This window comes from Acomys minous, assembly GCF_964271855.1.
Source record: "Acomys minous genome assembly, chromosome: 9".
NCBI lineage: Eukaryota > Metazoa > Chordata > Mammalia > Rodentia > Muridae > Acomys > Acomys minous.
In genome coordinates, this window is record NC_140490.1 from 92,379,318 (window position 1) to 92,399,643 (window position 20,326).

Below are 20,326 nucleotides of genomic sequence, written 5' to 3' on the forward strand. Positions count from 1 at the left end.
TTTTTGGAAAAGAAAGGCAAACAGCATGGCAGAAATAGTGCTCAAGGGATGAGCTAAATCCTTTACAAATAGAATTTTCTAAGCCACTATTTTACCTACGTGAAAACTAGCTTATGCATGCATATCCCACCGGCTCACAAAATAATCATATTCCCTGTAACAGCAGAAAGTTAATTGCCAAAAAGGAAACATTAACTGTGTTTTTTAGCACTAAAATGTCAATGGGCCCACGAGGCTTCTCATATGCTGGAGGGTTTGCTAATTAACATCCCAATGATCTCAATCCAAAGTTCTCTCTGGGTCTTCTGTGACTTGGCTTGGGTTAGATGTTTCTGGCTTAGTTCCTTGCCATGATTTTTCATCTTGTGGTATTGAAGAGTGAACCCAAGAGCCTCATATACACTTTAGTACTAAGCTGAATCTATAGCACTCTTTTCATTTTTTTTTTTGAGACAGGTTTTCACTAAGTTGCCCAGCCTAGCCTTGAACTCACTCTGTGTCCCAAGCAGGTCTTAAACTCATGCTCCTCCTGCCTAAGGTGCCTGGTTGGGTGAGATTATATACCTGGACCAGCAAGCCTGGCTCTTAATGAAGACCTTGACTGCCAAGGTATACCCCACTGGGCAAAGGGAATAAGTGAAATGTGTTCCTCCTTAGAGTTATGGCCATCTCTGAGTTAAACCTAAGGAGATATTTCAAACGCGTGTCCACAACTTTTCCCAAACTTTGATTATCCCCACAACTTTCTGGAAGCAGTAGTTTAGACCTTCCAGTACTATTTTCACTGCCCTCACTCTAAGACTAACCCCTTTCTGACTCCTTCCAAAACCACCTATGACTGATAGGGCTTTAAGGTTTTATTCCACACACTCCTTGTCTAAAATGCCCTCTTTTCTGCCATAACTGCAAGTCATGGCCTTCTGGCTCTATGTATGACAGTCTACTCCCAAGCTAAGGAATTTATTATACACCAGCTTGATTCTTACTTGCTTATAACCTTTCTTCTTTCTTTCTTTCTTTCTTTCTTTCTTTCTTTAATTTATTTATTTTTCTTCTTTCTTCCTTCCTTTCTTTTCTTTTTCCTTTCTTTCCTTTCTTCTTTTTCTGTTTTGCTTTTCGAGACAGGCTTTCTCTGTGCAGCTCTGGCTGTCCTAGATTTACTTTGTAGACAGGCTAGCTTCGAACTCACAGAGATCGGCCTGCCTCGGCCTCCCTGAGTGCTGGGATCAGAGGTGTGTGCCACCACACCCGGCTCTAACCTTTTCAAGGACAGCAATTATATGTTTTCTTTGTTTCATTCCTTGGCACCTAAAGAAATGTTTTTGCCTGTGGGGATCACTCAGTATATTCTCAACATTTACTTTATTTAAATTCATTTGGAGACAAAGACATTTGGAAGGGTTTTTCCTAGAGCTTCTAGTGGACTGCATCTACCTCTTTATCCTTTTCAGCACAAGCTGTGGAGTCACACTGTTTTTATAAATTAACTTCTCCACACAGACCAGATGTTGCCCCAGGTTTGAGATGCTCACTCCAGAGGATTTGCTGTTTGTCTTACTATGGTTACTAAGCTAAGACTTGGGGTACAGAAAAGAAAGTGTAGCCCCAGAAATCGGGGAGCTAAAAAGTCTACCTCTCTCTCTCTCTCTCTCTCTCTCTCTCTCTCTCTCTCTCTCTCTCTGTGTGTGTGTGTGTGTGTGTGTGTGTATGTGTGTGAGAGAGAGAGAGACAGACAGACAGACACAGAGACAGACAGAGACAGAGACAGAGACAGAGACAGAGAGAAACATAGAGCCAGAGACAGAGAGAGATGATTATAATGTTCTAAGAGACCTTTTTGCTAGTTCATTTTTGGTCAGTAGGGTCTAAAGGATTTGTGAAAGATGATTTTTTTAAATGTGTCTTCAAAGTTTACACTGAAAAGAAAGAGACACCCTAGGCAGAAGACATGGCGTGTGCAAAGGCACCGAGGCAAGTCAGAGTAGTTAACTTTCCTAAGAACTGCAAGTGGTTTCGGAACTTCCACAACACCCCATGTCTATTTCAGAACAAGATAAACAAGGAAGCCAGCACTGAACAGTGTGGCTTATAAGGAGCCTGACCGTCAATCTGAGATTAGTTCTATATATTCTCCACCCCCGCCCCCAGCTTTCAACTTAGGATCCTAGGGAACAGGTGAGTTTTCCCAAAGAACGGGATTGTCGTTTCTCCTCATGTCAACAGTATAAAATAATTTCACTAATGTATCTCTTTTGTTCGGTCAGGTAACCAAACCACAAGCCCCAGGCGCTTTGGAGAACAGCAAGATGCATGTTGCAATAACAGCAAAGGCGACTTTTTATATAAAGAAACCTTCAGTAACTGAACCAAAGGTACAAACTGCCCAAGCAACTGGATTCTCTCAGAAATGGGATGTGACAGCAAGCAGAACACAGGCTAACAATCAGAAGAGGATAAGCTGCATAGAGCCTGAGCAGACAGGCCTCTGCCAAGGTGATGGGCATACGGGGCAGCTTCAGCAGTGTCTCTAATGCTGCACACAAGATGAGCATAGCTTATGCACAGCAAATATTAAGCAGATTCATAAATGCACGAAGGAATCAATCCATAAACAGACATAATCACTTAAATAATTTAAGCACAGAAGAAAAAAAACCTGTTCACAGTGTTTATAAAAATTCCTGAAATGTCCAAAAGGAAAGCAAGTTTTCAATAAAAAAATTTTTTAAAAAAAGCATTGCCACACAAGCATGACAAATTACCATAAATATTAGCTTGATGTGACTCACGCTGACTGGTACAGCTACGTAATCTGCATCGAGTGAGCCCAGACATAATGGTCACCAGTGAGTTAGCTGCCACAAAGCAGTTTTGTGAACAATGAATGGCCGAAGAACTGTCAGCTGTGAATTGTGGAAGAGGTCCCACACCAGAAATAGAACAGGGTTCCCAGTAAGTAAACACACGTGCTTTGCACTAAATTCACATTGCCCGGATGCCAAGCAGATCCCTAACCTCAGGAAATGGCTTTGTTTTTTTAACTTGTAAAAAAAAAAAAAGAAAGAAAGAAAGAAAGAAAGGAAAAAAAAGGAAGGTCAGGTGTCCCTCAGAGTACCTCAGGGTAAGCAAGTGGTGACACTGAGTCCTGGTCAGTTTATAATGTCCACACCAATCTGAGGCATTTTGATGGCCACATCAATATGAGTTCTGAGCACTGTGTAGGGTCAGCAGAATGTGCCAACCCACCCCCCCCACCCCCGCCCCTTTCAGGAAGACCAAACGTGAGTCAAGTGTTTCCATCCCATTAGTAACAAATAAGGAGAAGTCCAACATCTCACTTTTTTTTTTCATGGTTAGGCGAGCTAGCATCTTCTGAAATGACCGGGACTAAAGCGTAAGGTCACAGAGACGGAACTGAGTCACATAGACAGTGGCACGGTCTAGAGTCGAGTCCGTGAGTCCTAAAGACGTGCTCCTCTGAGCAGCTCATCTCTGATCTTCAGTCCTCTCTACTTGCTTCCTCTCCACAGCTTCCAAGACCAACCCCACAGGAAGTCAACAAGAGCAACCTAAGTGAGAAAGGCTACCAGCTGCCTCAGCCAAAAGGTCACTCAGAAGCCGCCTAATAGCAAAATAAATAAATAAATAAATAAAAATAAAAAATAAAAAAGGTTCACAGACCTGTCAGGATATGTTTGAACAAATTTCTTGACTCTTCAGACTTAACCAACAGTCTGACTGGAGAATCAAATGCTAAATAGAAGGAAGAAGTTTCCCCCCTTTCATCTTGCATTATTTTGGGGCTGTGATTTGGTTGGTCCTCCTCCAAACTTCTGCCATCTCCTGCTACCACCCAAGATGTAAAGCTTGCAACATAAACATTTATGACAGTCTGGATAGATTATTATTCTACTGAGAATGTGAGGGTTTTTTTTCCCCCTCCTCCCTAGGAGGCTGATCTCCTGACTGTAGTCCTAAATTCAGTAGGGCAGCACAGATCTGCAACACCGTCACTGCCGCAGCTCATGAAGCATGCCTTCTATTTTATACAATCCATCTGTGCCACTAGTAGAATGCTGAGCCCCTTTCAAAGAAGATCGCCATGGCTGGTGTGAGGAAGTGCTTCTGACTCTTAGCCGCCAAAGAGGAGCACTCTTCCCTCTAGGAAGCTGATGTGGACATGTGGACGTGGTACATCACTCCCTTTACTCTGTAAAAATGAGCTCCTGGGAAGATGATAAATGGGGATATATTGGCTTAATGATGTTGAAGAGGGCAATAGAAAAATCCAGCCAACTTCCTGATAATGTGGCCCCGTGCGGTTTCCAAAGGCAGGCTGGATCTTACTTTGTGTCATCCACAAACTTTCTCTCTTAACATAAAAACTGTCCACCCAGGACACATGTCAGAAATCGAGGGCAGTCCAATCGAGGTAGGTCTAGGATGCCATTAATTGAAATGCAAAAGTGATGCTATTTCTGGTCCCCTTGGCAATCAACTATGGAAAATAGTTTCAGTGAGAAGAATGCCTGCAGAACCATGAGGTGATATGTATATCAATGCAGAGAGCTTCGTCTCCTTGTTACACTACAGCCTGAACAACTGCAGTGTTTTGTTACCTAAAGAGAAACTGTAGCTTCCTTAACCGTCCTACAGTTTTCATTTTTCACTGAGTTTGTCAAGGTGGATGTATACGCATTCAAACCCCGGGGAGCAGATGTAGGGAAGACAGGACGCAAGAAGCAAGGAAACAAAAAATGGAGACCCTTGAGTCACAATGTAAGGTGCAGGCTTCCAATTAAAATGTTACCCAAAGACATAGCGAAAGGTTTGGGTGGAGGCCTGTAATTAAAGGAGTGTGAACAAGTGAATACCTGTGTCTCCATGGGTCTAGGAACCTGAGGCCCCTCTTGAAATAACTTCAGCGTGCTGTAGCTACATAGCAGCAAAGTAACACTCAAATAAAACGTTGCTGTTCATCACACTGAGGATACAGGCTCCACTCAGCACTCCGCTTTTCATCAGTTTGGGGGGAGGTGGGGGTTTGGGGGGAGGGGGCAAGGGGAGGGGGATACTTTGCTTATGTGAGATGCTGCAAAGGAATTAACATGACAGCCTGCTATGAAACAAAGAAACCCTGAAGAGTACACTCCTCTGATTCAAAGACGTCCCTAAAGGCGTTATCTGGAAGTGAGGTGCAGAAAGTGGGGAAATCACCCTCCCTCTCACAACACACACACACACACACACACACACACACACGTGCCTCACTAGAGAAAGATGGACTATAGCTCAGGAATTTTCCTAAAAACAGTACATCTCTATGTATGCTTGTATATGTGCTTATACATATGTGCATGTAAACATACGTGTGTATATGTGCACATGCATATATACATATACATATATGATTCTAATTACTTAGAGAAACAATTCTTTAAACAAAACAAAACAACCCCAAGGGATCGCTTAGTCTCAAAGCCAAAGTTGTTGCTAATCACAATGAAATGTTTTCTAAGCACATTGAAACCTGCCTGAGTGTCAAGTACAGAGCCTACTTCCAGGACATCCAAGCTGATTCTAACTCCTTCCGTCCTGATGAATACCACAAGTTGCCAGCCCCAAGCCCCCAAGAAAATGCTCTCAGGCAGAGTGGGAATTAAGCAAAGTACAGAGCTGCACATTAAAGAGTCAATCATCCATGGACCATCGGAGCAGGCAGGAGACAGTAGATACCAGAGCTAGAACCCAGGCAGCGCAGAAGTCTTTCAGACATCACTTAAGAATTCGGACTGCAGTCTGCAAGAACACCTCCCCCTCCCCCCCAACCGCCTGCCGACTTTAGTATTAAGCCATTTGTTCACTCTGCTCCTGAACTGGTTTTCGAGGGAGCATATCAACATCTAAATAGTCGAGTTATTGAAATGGATGCTTTCAAGTCTTTTTTTTTTTTAACCACAAGAAATAATCCTAACAAAATATAATAATCACCAAAATACAAAATGCATACAAAAACACCAAACCTGTCTACTTTGGACCCAGCAAGCACGATAAAAAGCATATGTCACCATGACTAGTTTAGGAAAAAATCCACAGACAGTGGAAATAAACGTGGCACAACGGAGCAAGGCGGCCACAAAACTTCACACTCCAAACTCCCAAGGAGCAAAGGGAAAGATCAGAAACTTGACCCCGTATTTCCCCCTTGTTTATCACACACACACACACAAAACAACAACAACAACAAAAGACTCACATGGGTTGAAGGCTACATTATACCTGACGGCAATACTCTCTAGAGCTGAAATTCTCATATGCAAGAAGATAACCAACATTCAGTTCAAAACTTATAAACAATAGAGGAGAATGACAACTCTGAAGCTTATATTTTGCACTGTTGCTTTGACCAACATAATTCACCATGGGAAGGAAGGAAGGAAGGAAGGAAGGAAGGAAGGAAGGAAGGAAAAGCTTCCTGTAAAGATTTCTGCAGTGCACAGGTTCAACAATGTGCTTGGTTTCCTTTGGGCTCCCCCAGGCATCCAGTAACCGACTTTCAAGTTGCAAGTATTCTTTGCAGCCAAACCTGGGAGGCCAGGTGGAAAATGAGAGCACTAATAAGCCTGCTTTGGAGTAATCAACCTGCCACGCATATGTTCTTCATTGCAAAGCTGCTTATTTTCTCTTGGAAAAGTCTAACCGTTCCAGTAGCTTCAAAGCCTGTATCACTCAGCCGGAAGATGCAACCATGCTGTCAACTCCAAAATAACCTTCTTTTCCCATCACTCCCCTCCACCCTCTGCAAAAGCCACACACAACCACGGTGGTTTGCAGAACTGGGTTCCCTGAGACTCAGAAGCGATGAGGTCATGCAGTCTACGCATCTTGCTTGCCAGCGCAGGATTCCTCTCACTGCTAATGATCCTGCCCCAAGTTGTAAACCCCACAAGACGCGGGTCCACTCTGGACCCACCGGCAGATGTTCAAAACGCAGCTGCCCGTACAGACTCTGACATAACTCACACGTGTGTGCTCGCGTTCACCCAGGAAGATGGAAGTCTTTGCTATGTGGCAGGTCACCCCGGGTCCCTCCGGGTTCTGAGAGAGTGCCCTCAGGATGCTGAGGAGATCCTCTCGCCCTCGGAATCCTTCAGCCAGCCTGCACAGATCCCCTGCACACTGCTGCAGCTTGCTGTGAAGATCACATTTTCCTAGCTAGCTGCCGCTTCAAGGACAAAGAGAGCTAGCACTTATGTTTCCATCACAGGCGAAGGGCTCGGGGGTTTACAGAGAAATAAATAAATCAAAGACAGGCTAAGCAGACAAATGACCCCAGGCATCTTAGTTCGCTGGTTCCTCCGGAAAAAAAAAAACGACCATGAGAACAGTAGAAATGCAATTGGAAGGTCACTAAGCCTCTGAGCTGGGAAGAGAGGGAGCGATCCGTTCACTGCAGCAGAACAGCTCACTCAGTGCAAGCACTTACCATAAAAATAGAAAGAGTCAACAGAAGGAGATGGGATCCTTCCTCTCCGCGGTGTCTGTGGTAGATAAAAATTCACAACGGAACCTCCAGGCTTGACTCAGAAAAGGCCGGCAAAGTGATGAGAGGCAAGAAACCCTCCACACACAAGTCCTTAGCAGCCTCCCCGCCAGCCCGCATGCAGTTGTTTGTGCTGTAAAAACCCTGAGAAGTCTGGAACAGGACTGACTCTCCCGAGAGCAAGCAAGCCGCCCCGACAGCCCGCCTGCCCGCCCGCCCGCCTGCCTGCCCGCCCGCCTGAGTGAAAGCAGCCAGCTGGGGGGCCAATTTCACCACAGTCTCAGAGCATCACCCCCAGGACAGGTCCTCCCCCACTGGGTGCAGGGACGGCGTGAGGGGCGCGGTATGGGGCACCAGGCTAGCCTTTGGAAAGCAAGGTTTGGGTTCGAGAAGAGCCTCTTTGGAGTGGAAGGAACTGCCTGCCGGTGAGCACATCAGTATTCCATATCAGTTATTGCCAGCAACCAATCAGCCCAACCAGGGGGGGCTGTTGTCAGTGTGACAAGAGAGTGCAGATGACAGCCGGTCCTGGGAGCTGCAGGACAGCTCCCTGCCAGCAACAGAAGTTTGGCAGGATTGGTAGCTTGCCTTCCCCCCAATTCTCCGTTAATATTTGCTTTCTCTTTTGTCGATTGCCAAAGCCCCATAGCTACGTTGGCCACTCGAGTAACTTCCCAAAGCATCCCATGCTACGTCTGCAGGAAGCCAGAGTGGAAAGAAGCCCAGGAAGTGGTGCCTAGTGATGCGTCACATATCAGACAACTCCAAAAGGACCCTCCACAAGGGCACCACGCGTTCAAAAGTGGAACTCTGGACCTGTGCCTCTCTATGACCAAAGTGTAGGTTGCGATAGCCGAGAACAGGGTTTTCCAAATTATCCTGGGAGAAATTTAGATGGAAAAGGGTTAAAGTTCTCTGTGGGAATTTGACCCTCCATCACTGTTAAGTTTCTGTGTAATGTTTTATAGAAACGCTATTAAAAGGTGAGCTTCTAAGGGTAGTTTATGTTTCTCTTTGGTGACTCTTAAGTCACCTTGATTTAAGACAGGGCATGCATGCTCTAGGTAAACAGCACTAAATTATAAGCACTGAAGCAAGACACCACAATTTCGCCAACAGAAAAGAAGCCAAGGCCTTCATGGTCAGTGAAGAATAATTCTAAACTCTTGCTATTTGCCTCTTTCTAAAAACCATCCTATTTTCACACTGAACCTGGGAAGCCGGTAACATCCATGTTAACTTGTGTTTGCCTGTGGTGATTACATTGGATGCGGAAGTGGTTTTGGAGGCTAAACACTAATTTAGTGGGATGTCATAGTAACGCTTCCGGAATTTTTTTTTAATGTTGGGAGACAGTTTAAGGTTGGTTTCCTAGCGGAAGAGACAGTTCCTCCTTCCAGTCAGGAGTAAATAGGAAGATGACCATCCTTTGAGGATTGGTGTGATGCTGCGTTTCCAATTTGGGTTCTCTTTCTACTGAGAGGTTGGACATTCCCTGGACAGCCATGGGCAAACTGCAGGCTGGGATGAGGGGACTTATGAGGGCTAGGCTCCAAGGATGCAGTTAGCTAGGCTTCTGTGTGAGTCACAGCAGGAGGCCATGAAAAACATCAAAGGCGAGTGTAGTAAAGAGAAATTCCTTAAAGGAGGAAGTGAAGGATGTTTACCAGAGTACCAGTGTATACATTAAATAAGGGAAATCTAATATGCTCAAATTCTGCCTTATTATTCGCTTCAGTCCAACTCAAATGAGCAACTATAGGAAGACCGCCACCAACTGGATGTAAAGGCTACAGAGATGCCCCTTGCCTTCAAGAAGTTTGCTGTCCCACAAAGTAAACTGAAATCTCCTTTTGAGACACTGCTATCATTGCCAGGGTAGAAAGCATTCTTTGAAAATGCTTTTCAGGTCAATCAAGCCTTGAAATTGAACTTTAGCCTCAAGGCTCTGAATTGGCCTCACGGGGCCATTTTCAGCGGCCAAAGCTATCTGGGAAACATAAACGCACAAATCATCTTTTCTATTCTATGTATTTGTTTTTGTGTAAGAATGTGGGATGGTCGGTACACACATCCCATGGCACGTGCTGGTGAGAGGCAGTTCTCTCCTTCCCCCATGTGGGTCTGCGGGATTGAACTCCAGCTGTCAGGCTTGGCCGCAAGCGCCTTCGCCCCTCTGGCCCGTAGTATAAACCTAATTTTTGATGTTATTTAGCTGCATGTTAGTTCTGATGAGCATCAGCAGCTCCTAGCATTGACAAAAACATGCTCAGCATATCAAATAATGTGTTTGAAAAGAGTATTATTTAAAGCTCCTGAATAATTAAGATTAATACCGTTTATGAAACAAGCTCAATACCTTGACTACATAGGAGGATAATGAAGCATGAAAAGGGATAATACTGCAGAAATACAAATTGCCTAATAGATTAAATAATTGTACAATCTATATGGCAATTAGCTCAACGAACATGGTAGTCTAGTCGCTCAAATATAATTCATTTTAAAAGTCTTGTCATTTCTCTATTTCTCCCTTTTCAAATGATGATAAGAATGATTCAGCTTCATACAGAAACAGTTAATTTTGTACTGTACAAACAAAAAATCAGTTAGACTCCGCATATCACGCGGTTCCTTGCTCACCAGCACCTAATGTGTCAAAGGTTTCTAAGAAATGTTGATGGGTAGCAGTTTGATTGGCCAAGAAGTATCTTGCTCAGTTTTTACAAGTGCATGATTCAACGACTTATTTTTAAAAGATTTCTAGATGGGTTGAACTATCTATCTGTAAGTTGAATTAGGTACCTAGACCAGTTGTTTGTTTAAAAAGAAAAAAAAAAAGATCGCTTTTTCTGAAAATCATCTTCCAGGAAGTTTGATGAGAATGCTTTATAAAGCCAGAAGATAAAGATATTTCAAGGTTAGTCTTTCAAAAACCAGGTGGGAAACAAGTAAAGTTGAGGTCTACTTTTAGTAAGTAGGGTGGGGAAAGCCTACTTTAAAAGGATAAATGGCCAGGCCTGGTAGCGTACACCTTTAATCCCAGCACTCCGGAGGCTAGGGCAGGCAGATCTCTGTGAGCTCAAGGCCAGCCTGGTCTACAAAGCGAGTCCAGGACAGCCAAGGCTACAGAGAAACCCTGTCTAAATAAATAAATAAATAAATAAATAAATAAATAAATGCCTGTGTACATGTGTTTACAAGTTTTTTAATTGAATCCAGGATTAAGAATTATAATTCTTTTTAAAAATTTATTCACTTTATATCCAGATTGTGGCCCCCTCCCTCATCCCTTTCAAGGCCCACCTTCCCTCCCTCATCCTCCCTTCCCTCTGCCCTAGTCCTCAGAAACAGGGAGCCTTCCTTCCCCATCATCTGACCCCAGCCTATCAAGTCCCATCTGGACTGCCTGCATCCTCTTCCTGTGTGGCCTGGCAAGGCTGCCCTGCCAGGGGAAGTGATCAACCAGTGGGCACCAGAGTCCATGTCAGGGGCAGCCCCTATTCCCATACCATGAGACCCATAAGGCGACTGTGCTGCCTATGGGCTACATCTGAGCAGGGGGTCTAGGTCCCCACCACGCATGGTCGGTGGTTGGTGCATCAGTCTCTGCAGCCATCCCCTATCCCCCGTCCCAGGCACAGATCTGTTGGCTCCATTGGTCTTCTTGTGGAGCTCCTGTCCCTTCCAGGTCCTTCTATCCCCCCCACTCTCCCGTAACACTCCTAGTGCTCCACTCCACAGTTTGGCCGTGAGTCTCATCATCTGCTTGGATCACCCACTGGGTAGAGCCTTTCAGAGGACCTCTATGGTAGCCTCTGGTCCTGTCTTCAACTGCTTCCGGTGTCTGTTCCATTTGTCCTTCTGAATGAGAATTAAGCATCTTCCTTAGGGGTCTCCTTGTTATTTAGTTTCTTTTGGGTCTGTATTGTAGTGTGGTTAGCCTGTATTATGTGGCTAATATCCACTTATAAGTGAGTGTATAGCATGTGTAAATGTCCGTGTACGTGTGTGTGTTCGCAACTTTTGTGTTTGACTATAGATGCCACATACTACTGCAGCATATGAGGGTCAAAGGGCAACCTCAGGTATAGCCCTGGCTGTCTCCCTTATCTGAGGCAGGGTTTCTTTGTTGTTTTGGTTTGGGTTTTAACTGTGTCTACCAAGCTTGCTTGTCTGATAGCTCCCACGGATTCTCCTGTCTCTCTAGATGAGCGCTGGGACTCCACCCACTCATGCTACACGTCCCGTTTTACATGGGAATTCCAACTCATGTCCTGAGGCATGAACAACAAGTCCTTTTACCCACTGAGCCATCTCCCTACACCCCTACTTCCGTTTTGAACATCAAAACCTACAGAAGGAAGTATGAGAATAAAAGAAATTTAAATGCAATTTTACCAATTGGTATTTTTTTTTTATAACTAATAACTTGCGTACGGTAACCATTCCACCTAAAGATGCTAGCCACTTGCTAATTAATCCAGCTTTGGCCTGGGCTTTACACTCGTGACACCCTATGTCTTTCATGCCTGATGTGTGCACTCCTGAGACGTGAGTATATGCACGTGGGAGTGGTGAAAGGAGGTCGCCCATGTGTGGCAAATCCGCTCCTTCACAGAAATATTCTGAGGTGCACACAAAAGCCCTCAAGAATGTTTTCTGACTCATCCCTGTGTTGTGAAAGAGACCCGTTCTCATGCTGTGGTCTCCATCGGTGAGAAACAGGACTGAGAAAGTCTTAGTAATGCAGAAAAGTTCATTTTACTTAAGAGATTAAATGCAAACCTTTTATGCGACAGGGGAAAATTCTCATAATTTAAAGAGATAACAATTTATATTCATTGATTTATGTTCCTCAGTTTTGACCCTACAGTTTCATATTAAGGCCAGACTGAGTCATCCTCAACTCCCAGAATGTTAAAAGGAAAAGAATATTCCAGAAAAGTATGGGATTGACACAAAGTCCCATTTCTAATATCTTAATTGTCCTTCTTCTTCCTGTGGGAGGTCTGGAATGCGGAGAGAATAGGTTGACCTGCTAAGGGTCACTGACTGGCTGAGAATAATTTCCCAGAGTGCTTAGTAGGCAGGCTCTCAAGACAGTCAACAACAGTTTCAGATACATAAGAGACATTTGAGGCTCGTGACTATAACGGGAGCATCCAAGTCTTGAAAAAATATGTTTGTTTTCAGCATTCCTCAAGCCAGAAGAATCCCCTGGGATTGTCAGAGATCAAACCATACAGGAAAAAAAAATCCATGAAGATCCAGGCCGGCTCACTTTCCCTCCTGTTTTTGAAGACAGCAAAGTAAATCAATGTCTGACCTAAAGCGTGACAGAGAGTTAGTCTGAGCCTATGAAAGCTAAAATAAGGTGTGTGTGTGTGTGTGTACAGAGGAGACATGCATGGCAGAAAAGCACCTGCGTATATCTATTATTCCTTAAATTTCAACACTGACAACCAATTTGGGGCATCATTCTTGCCTTGAAACTATTAAAATGGCCTCCTCCCTCCTCACCCCTCCACTGCCCCCACTCCAACCCCTCCCCCTCCAAACCTGCTCCAAACTTAACATTGAGGTCCAACTGCAACCAGGGCTCAGTTTGCATTTCCAGCAGCAGTTCCCAAGCATTACGTGTCCCCTACGCTGCGTGCTTTCCTTCCACCTGATTATTTACTGCTCCCCACGGGCACCACCACGTCCTTGACTGTGGTGATCCTCTTTCCTAGAATAGCCTCCCTGACTTTTTTTTTTTTCTCTCTCTCTCTCTATGGAAACAATCCACTACCCATCCTTCAAGGCCCCATCCATTATTATCATCTTGTTGGTCAAAGCGCCCAATTGCCCAATGTGATTTAATCACTTCTGTCTTCCCATAATGTGTTTTTCAGTCCTGTACTACAAATGCAAACACAAATAAGAAGTCCATTATATTAAATTAGTGCCTTTTAAGCAAGTTATCGAGACCCTTGGCTACTCCGAGTATCCGACGTGCAACCAACCGTACACGATGAATGAGTGACTACTTTTTATGCCTCTTACAGTCAGAAGCACTCTAAGGAAAATGCGAGCCTGCTTCCTGAAAGTCTGCAGGACTCCGGGCCTATTAGCAATAAATAAATACCCCCTCCTTCCAGCAGGGGCTTCTGTGGTTTTTAGGAGAGGGCCTTAGATTAGAACCACAAGAGTCACATCCCAGCACTTAGCCTGGGCCTGCTCAGCCTCAAAGAGACTAAAGTTACATCCTGCTAATACATGGCTTCTCTGAGCTACAAGTAAGGCACTGAATGGTGAATAGAGTATTTGAAAAGCTATATAAACACATGATTGTAGGCCTGCTGACTGTCGCCGGCGTGTTATGATTGCTGTTGCTACTAAAATTTCATCAGTCCTCCTCGCAAAGCGTGTTCAGTTATCCTATGCAAACCAGCCGAGGAGCCAATGACTCAGCATTGAAGTCACTCCAAGCGCCTGGCTTTAAGCCCACTTGTCTATAGTTAGGGTGAAGAGGAGAGTCTAAGAAAGCCCAGGACGCAAATGCAAGCCCTGTCACTTCTTGGCTATGGAAGCCTGGTCTCTAAGACCCAAGCCCCTCGTCTAGGAATTGGAAATAATAATACATATGTTGGCATGTTGTCAAATGAAATGGAATATATAATATACATGCCAGTACATACGATTATGTATGTATAATGCTATATCCACACATTTATAATATTTATGAAGCTGATCAGCTGTTCGCAACGGGCTTGGAAAGGGCTGTCGTCGTAAATTCCAGCCCTCGCCTTGAATCCTGAGCTCACCTGGAAACACTGAGCATCAGCCCCTGTGGAGTCTCTTCATCCAAAAGTCCTCACTGATGTTGCCAGTCATTTCCCAGCACATTAATCCCTTCACTTTCCTCACAGCATTTGTCTAACAGGTCTATTTATTTGATTGCTCATGTAATGTTGACCCCTTGTGCCTCGGGGCAGGCTCTACTGGAGTGAAGACCATTGGCTTCATGCTTCTTACCAACAGAGTCCAAAATATACAGTGCATACTCAACACACATCCCCTGAACAGTTAGTTATACCATGACCAGTGTTCGCGTAAGGGTTCCTGTGCTGTTCAAATTATCTCTGACTCTTGAGCAGATATAAAATACTGGAGGTCACTTCGTTTAAAAAGCCCAGAACCGTGCCACAATGCTCAACTTTACACAGGCACTTAATAGTTCATGGCACTTATCAACAAATATCAAAAGGCTACCCAGAGATGGGAGGACTTTATAAACAAGGTAATTCCTGGCTATAAAAGAACAGGAAAGACTAAGCACAGCACTCTCACCTACTTAGCTGAAGTACTAAGCACAAATGCTTCATCACTGCTTAATTAGCCCAGGGTATCGCTGGATTCTTATTTCACACTTCCCTTATCTTATTTTATGCTTAAATTGTTCTGGCCCCAGACTATCCTGGGAAGAAATGTGTGCAGTCCTTGATCTCTAAAATATTGACTAGAACAAATAGTTTTGGGGAGCCCAGCAATTTAGTTCATTTTTCTTTCCTCCCACGGAGCTACCTCAGAGGCAAGCTCCACAAAATCCTCCAAAGCCTGACCACAGCATCCCTGTTTCTGATTAGCTCAGCCTTACAGGAGGCCTAATAAATAAATAACGTCAGCAGCCCTGTATAATGTATGAAGGCGACTTTCCAATGGTCATTTCAATTAGAATATTTTTTCAATTAGCAGTAGCACAGTAATATACCAAACAGGCAGATGGGCTTACTTTTCATTGCATAAAATAGAAAATAGGGAGCTTTAAAAAAAAAAAAAAGACAAAGACTTCTTAGACAAAATACAAAACCACCTTTTCCTCCCAAATTTGCTCTTCCTCTGACTTCTCTTTTCCCGCTCACATGCATTCTGGTGGACTCTGTTGCCTAAAGAAAACAATTTCCATTGAACTCGATTCTTCCATGAGTAACTGCTTCATCTCAGTGTCCTTCCTACTTTATCCATTGTGTCCACATCCCTTCCTGCCCCGCCCCCATCCTCACCATGCAGCGGCCACTGCCCCAGTCTAGCAGCCAAAGCCCCCCTTGCTTGAGCCTCACTCTGCCCCATCTATCCTTGGGATGGCTTCCTGGGATGTATGAAAAGATGACACCATCGCGCCTTCCCTTGCAGAGACTCTTCCCTATTTCTTCCCTCATGGTCCTCGTATAGAAGAGCCCGCCGCCCGCCTCCCATGACTCCTCTCTTCCTTTTTCTCTTGCTGTCATCCTCAGTGGTCCCCTTTCATCATGCATGTCCAACTACCCAGAGTCCTGGAGTGGCTCGAGCTTTCGCTTCTCTTCCTCCCTGGGAACTCCTATTCTCCAAGGCCTAATTCAAGCATCTTCACTTCCCATTTAAAGCATCCCCTGACCACTCCTCCTACATCTGAATGGATGAAACCATCCCCGATTTTGGACGCTAGTTATACAGTAGTAGTATAACCATTGCAAGGCATATCGGAACATTCATGTAATCACGGTACTTGGGAGGCTGAGGCCTGCAGGAAGGAGGGCTGCTGCCAGTTCTAGTCCTAGCCTGGACTATACGGAGTGAGGTCCTGCCTCAAAAACAAACAGCTGGAACCACAGGAGGGCCTTACTGTGAGCTTCCCAAAGGGAGCTCCTCATCCTGAGTCTTATTCATCTTCACATCCCCAGAGATGAACTTTATCTAGAAGCACTTAAATAAGTGGATATTAAAAGCCCTGGCTTCCCTGTGTATCTGGCTCCCTTGCTGGACCGCATATCTTCTGAGAGCTCAAAGAGAATCTAACCTGTGTTTCTAACTGCTCAGCTCGTTATGATGCCTGGGACGTATGGATGCCTAATGCACACTTGTAGAATTGCTTTGCGTGTGATTGGTCGAAAGAGAAAAATACATTTGGCTGCCAGCATTAAAAAGAAAAAAATAAAAACTCTCCAAACTGATTTCTAATTAGCTCATTTTTAAAATTAAATCTATAATTTCTTCTCTTCTATAAAGTGCCGTAGGCATTAATCCATGAGGATGCCTCCTTGGAAGCACGTGGCTTTTTAAGCTAACCCAACTAATGGAGGCACCTTGGGGACACTGAATCACTCCACACCTGATGCTTTGAACTGCCTGGATACTGATTGTGGCAGAAGGAAATCCTTGGAGGGTTCTTATCCCTGTTTCGGTTGGGAGTGAAAAGAGCCCCCGCCTTCTTGAGGGGAGAATTTCACTCCAGAGAGATGTTCTCAAGGAGCCCACTGGCCTCCCAGTGTGAGTGTCATCATTATAAGAGATGGTGTGGCTATAGAGGTGGCTCCAGGAAAGAGGGAAATATTTGTGTGTACCATGGGTTTACGGAATCTCCTTTTCCCACCCCTTCCCCCTACCTCACAGGAAACAAGCTGCCAAACTCATGTGCACAGAGCATGCTGCAAATACTATTAGTGTATGAAGAAGGGTTTCCTGCTGATCTAGTTAAATCGGCTGGGAAAGAAGCCCACCCATGTGAGGGAAGGGCCTGACTGAAAGGGCTGGTGGCAGGGAGTTAGGGAATGTCTGCTTCCCCCAGCCCTCCAGCAGTGTGACACACAATCAGAAACTTGTGAATAAACTGTAACACTGGTGCTAGTGAGGTGTCTCTCCAGGCTCCGAAGCAATGAAAGGTCCCCTTCCTTTCTCAGCAACCAATTTCAGCTCTGTTATTTGAACTGGGAGGGTGAAAGCAGCAGACCCAGCATTTTAAAGGACCGTGACATGCTCGGGTTTTGATAAAAATTAAACTAGGTCATGTAGTGTATGTTCCATACCTTTATGGGGGTGTCCTTTTGACTTGTGAGTTTGTAAAAGTCCTTTGAACCTCTGGCATATCCTGTCCTGGCTCCATTTCCCAGCCCACTATAGGTTTGCAATTACAACCTGCGGATCCCAAGGCAGGAGGCGGTGGGTGGGAGGGTGGGGTGCGGGTAGGAAAGGCCAGGAGTGAAAGAGACCTGAGGCAGCTGTGAGTGCCACGAGAGCAGACTTCTCAGGAGACAGCACCAATGAGACAGTTTGTTTAATGGGGGAGGGGGACAAAGGCCACTTAAACCTTTTGGAGTTGGATACGGGCTTTTAGAGTGAGCAGTACATCACTGCCTGGGGCCAGGGTGCTGAGGATGCCTCATTTGCATAAGGAAGAATCCCAGATGCTGCCAGACAGGACCTTATAAGGGGAGAGGAAGTTTAACCTGGCTACTATACTTACTACATGACTCCTGGGGACAGGGGTGAGGGCTGGGATAGAGATGCCTGTGCTAGGATGCTCAGGCCAGGGGCCAGGGAGGGAGCCATCCTACTCCTGCTGAGGGGTTTGGACATGCCTTGACCCCATTCTTGCTCTGGGCCAGCTTCTCCCCAAGTCCCATAGCTCCCCAGAGCCCCACAAACATAAACAAATCTGCGTTGCAGGTGGGAGTATAATGTGGTTCAGCCATTTTCAAGATAGTCCAGCAGTCTTTTAAAAAGCTAAACATGTGGGCTGGAGAGATGGCTCAGCAGTTAAGAGCGCTGTCTGCTCTTCCAGAGGTCCTGAGTTCAATTCCCAGCAATCACAAGGTGGCTCATGACCATCTATACTGCGATCTGGTGCCCTCTTCTGGCCTGCAGGCATACATGAAGATAGAGCACTCATACATAAAATAATAAATACAACTTAAAAAAAAAAAAGTAAAAAGCTGAACACGCTCTTACCGTATGGTTCAGAGGTCATGTGCCTTGCCACGTGCCCAAATGAGCTGAAAACATGTCGGCACAAAAAACTGCACCTGCGTGTTCACAAAAGCTTTATTCATGATTGCTGAGACTCCCAAATAACCATGAAATGAACGGATGAATTAAACCATGGCACATCAAGACAACAGGATACTATTCAGCACTAAGAAGACATGTGTCATTGAGTTACAGAAACATGTGTGGAGATATTAAATTTATGTTACCAAACAAGCCAGTGTGAAAAGGCTACTACTATCCAAAATCTCAAGTACAGAAACTATAAGATCAGCAGTTGACAAGTACTCCGGGGGAGGGGGCGAACAGGCAGAGCACAGAGGATTTTTAGGTTATTGGAACTTTCCCGCGTGATGCTGCAGTGATAGGCACGTGTCTCTATCAATCCATCCAAACAAATGGTTGGTATAGTGTCAAGAGTGCAGAGTAACAGTTACAGCAAGGCACGTGAGTTGAAACATAGGAGCAATCTGACGTGGGGTGTTGATGGAGGAACTGGGCAGGTGCAGAGGGAGGAATAAATACTCAATTTTGCTCTGAGCCAAAACCAGCTCTAATATTAAAGTCTAGGAGCTGGAGAGATAGCTTGGAGGTTAAGAGCATCGGTTGCACAATTGTAAGAACCAGAGTTTGGATCCTAGGACCTACGCAGCAAGTTAGGCATCCTGCAGAGACCTCTAAGGGGAACTGATATCCTCTTGTGACTATACACACACACATACACACACACACACACACACACACACACACACACACACACACACAAAGCTGCATGCTGTCCAATCCCAGCTCCCTGTGTGTGTGCGCATGCGCGTGCACGCACACGTTCATGCAAACAATTTCAGTTGTCTCATGAAGCAGATACACTTGGAAAGGCAAATGGTCCAGAGAGGAGGAGGAGGAGGGGGAGAAGCAGAGGAAAAGAAGAAGAGGACAAGAGGGAAGAAGAGAAACGGAAAGGAGGTGCGAAGAGTGGGGGGAGGGGAGATGGGAGGCGGAGAGAAGAAAGGAGGGGGAAGAAGAGGAAGAGGGGAAGATGGGGGTTGGTGAGTGGCCAGAGAATTCTCATTCCTCACAGAAAGTAAGGAAAGCTCTAGAAGCCTCATTATAGGAAATGCACAAGTAAGTCAGGCAGCAATGATCCATACCTCCACAAACTAAATACTAAAGACATGTAAAACTCCAGTGATACAGTTGAATTGTCACTGCACAACACCGTGAGCATAGCGGGTTCTGAGCGTCAAATGTTTTTAATTACAGAAGAATTCTTTCCCTCTCCTTCTAAGCCCCTTTTTAAATTGACTTTGTATTGCTGCCTGAGGCGGGAAACATGTTAGTAGAGAGAGAGAGAGAGAGAGAGAGAGAGAGAGAGAGAGAGAGAGAGAGAGAGAGAGAGAAACAGCATGTGGGTATCTATGCATGAGTGCAGGCAAGAGAGGAAGCGCCATAGGAGATGTAACTACATCTACAACTGACCAAATTCAATACTAAACACAGTGGAATAAATGGGAAGGAAATGACTATCCAGAGAAAGGAAATGTTCACTATATACGTAGAAAGTGAGGAGGAATGGAGATAAAACATAAGGCAAGGGTTGGAGAGGGGAGCCCAGAAGAGGAGAAGTTAGCTTGTTTCCCGGCAGTCAGTGCGCACAGCGGCATCCTGTTCCCTGTTCTGAGACTCCCGAGGGCTCTGAACTAGAGACAGGAAGGGCAACCAGCAACTGGGGGAGGAGGCGCGGGGGACTGCAGCAGGTAGCAGAACTTAGGAGAGAGAGGCTGCATCTGCTAAAGTCATAGCCAGAGGTGAGAGAGAACTGGGTCAGGGTTGGATTCATCGGTTCATTCATGCGTTTGATGAGAATACACCCAGAACCTGTCGGGGATTTAGTGAAATGTGGTGGCCAAGGATGAAATCGCACAGACCTCTGAGGGTGAGGTTGCATTTGCTGCAGACAGCCGCAGCCTGGTGGGATGAAGGCCCTGGGCACTGTTTACC

The 20,326-nt window shown here is 45.1% G+C and overlaps 1 protein-coding gene across 7 annotated transcripts in view; it reads right to left on the reverse strand.

Moving 5' to 3' along the window:
- The window catches only part of ANO4 (anoctamin 4), a 381,965-nt gene that overhangs the window by 304,588 nt on the left and 57,051 nt on the right, over positions 1–20,326 (reverse strand). For 2 of the 7 annotated variants that reach the window (XM_084795294.1, XM_084795292.1), the window contains exon 1: positions 7,487–7,757. The exons of 3 other annotated variants lie outside the window; for them this stretch is intronic. Coding sequence is in view for 1 of the 4 variants with exons in the window: in XM_084795291.1 (XP_084651417.1) it covers positions 6,257–6,335 (79 nt within the window). In the remaining 3 variants the exon portion in view is untranslated. Of the gene's footprint in view, positions 1–6,256; positions 6,787–7,023; positions 7,421–7,486; positions 7,758–20,326 lie in introns of those variants that run through there. 2 more of the 7 variants (XM_084795293.1, XM_084795291.1) reach the window with 2 other exon arrangements.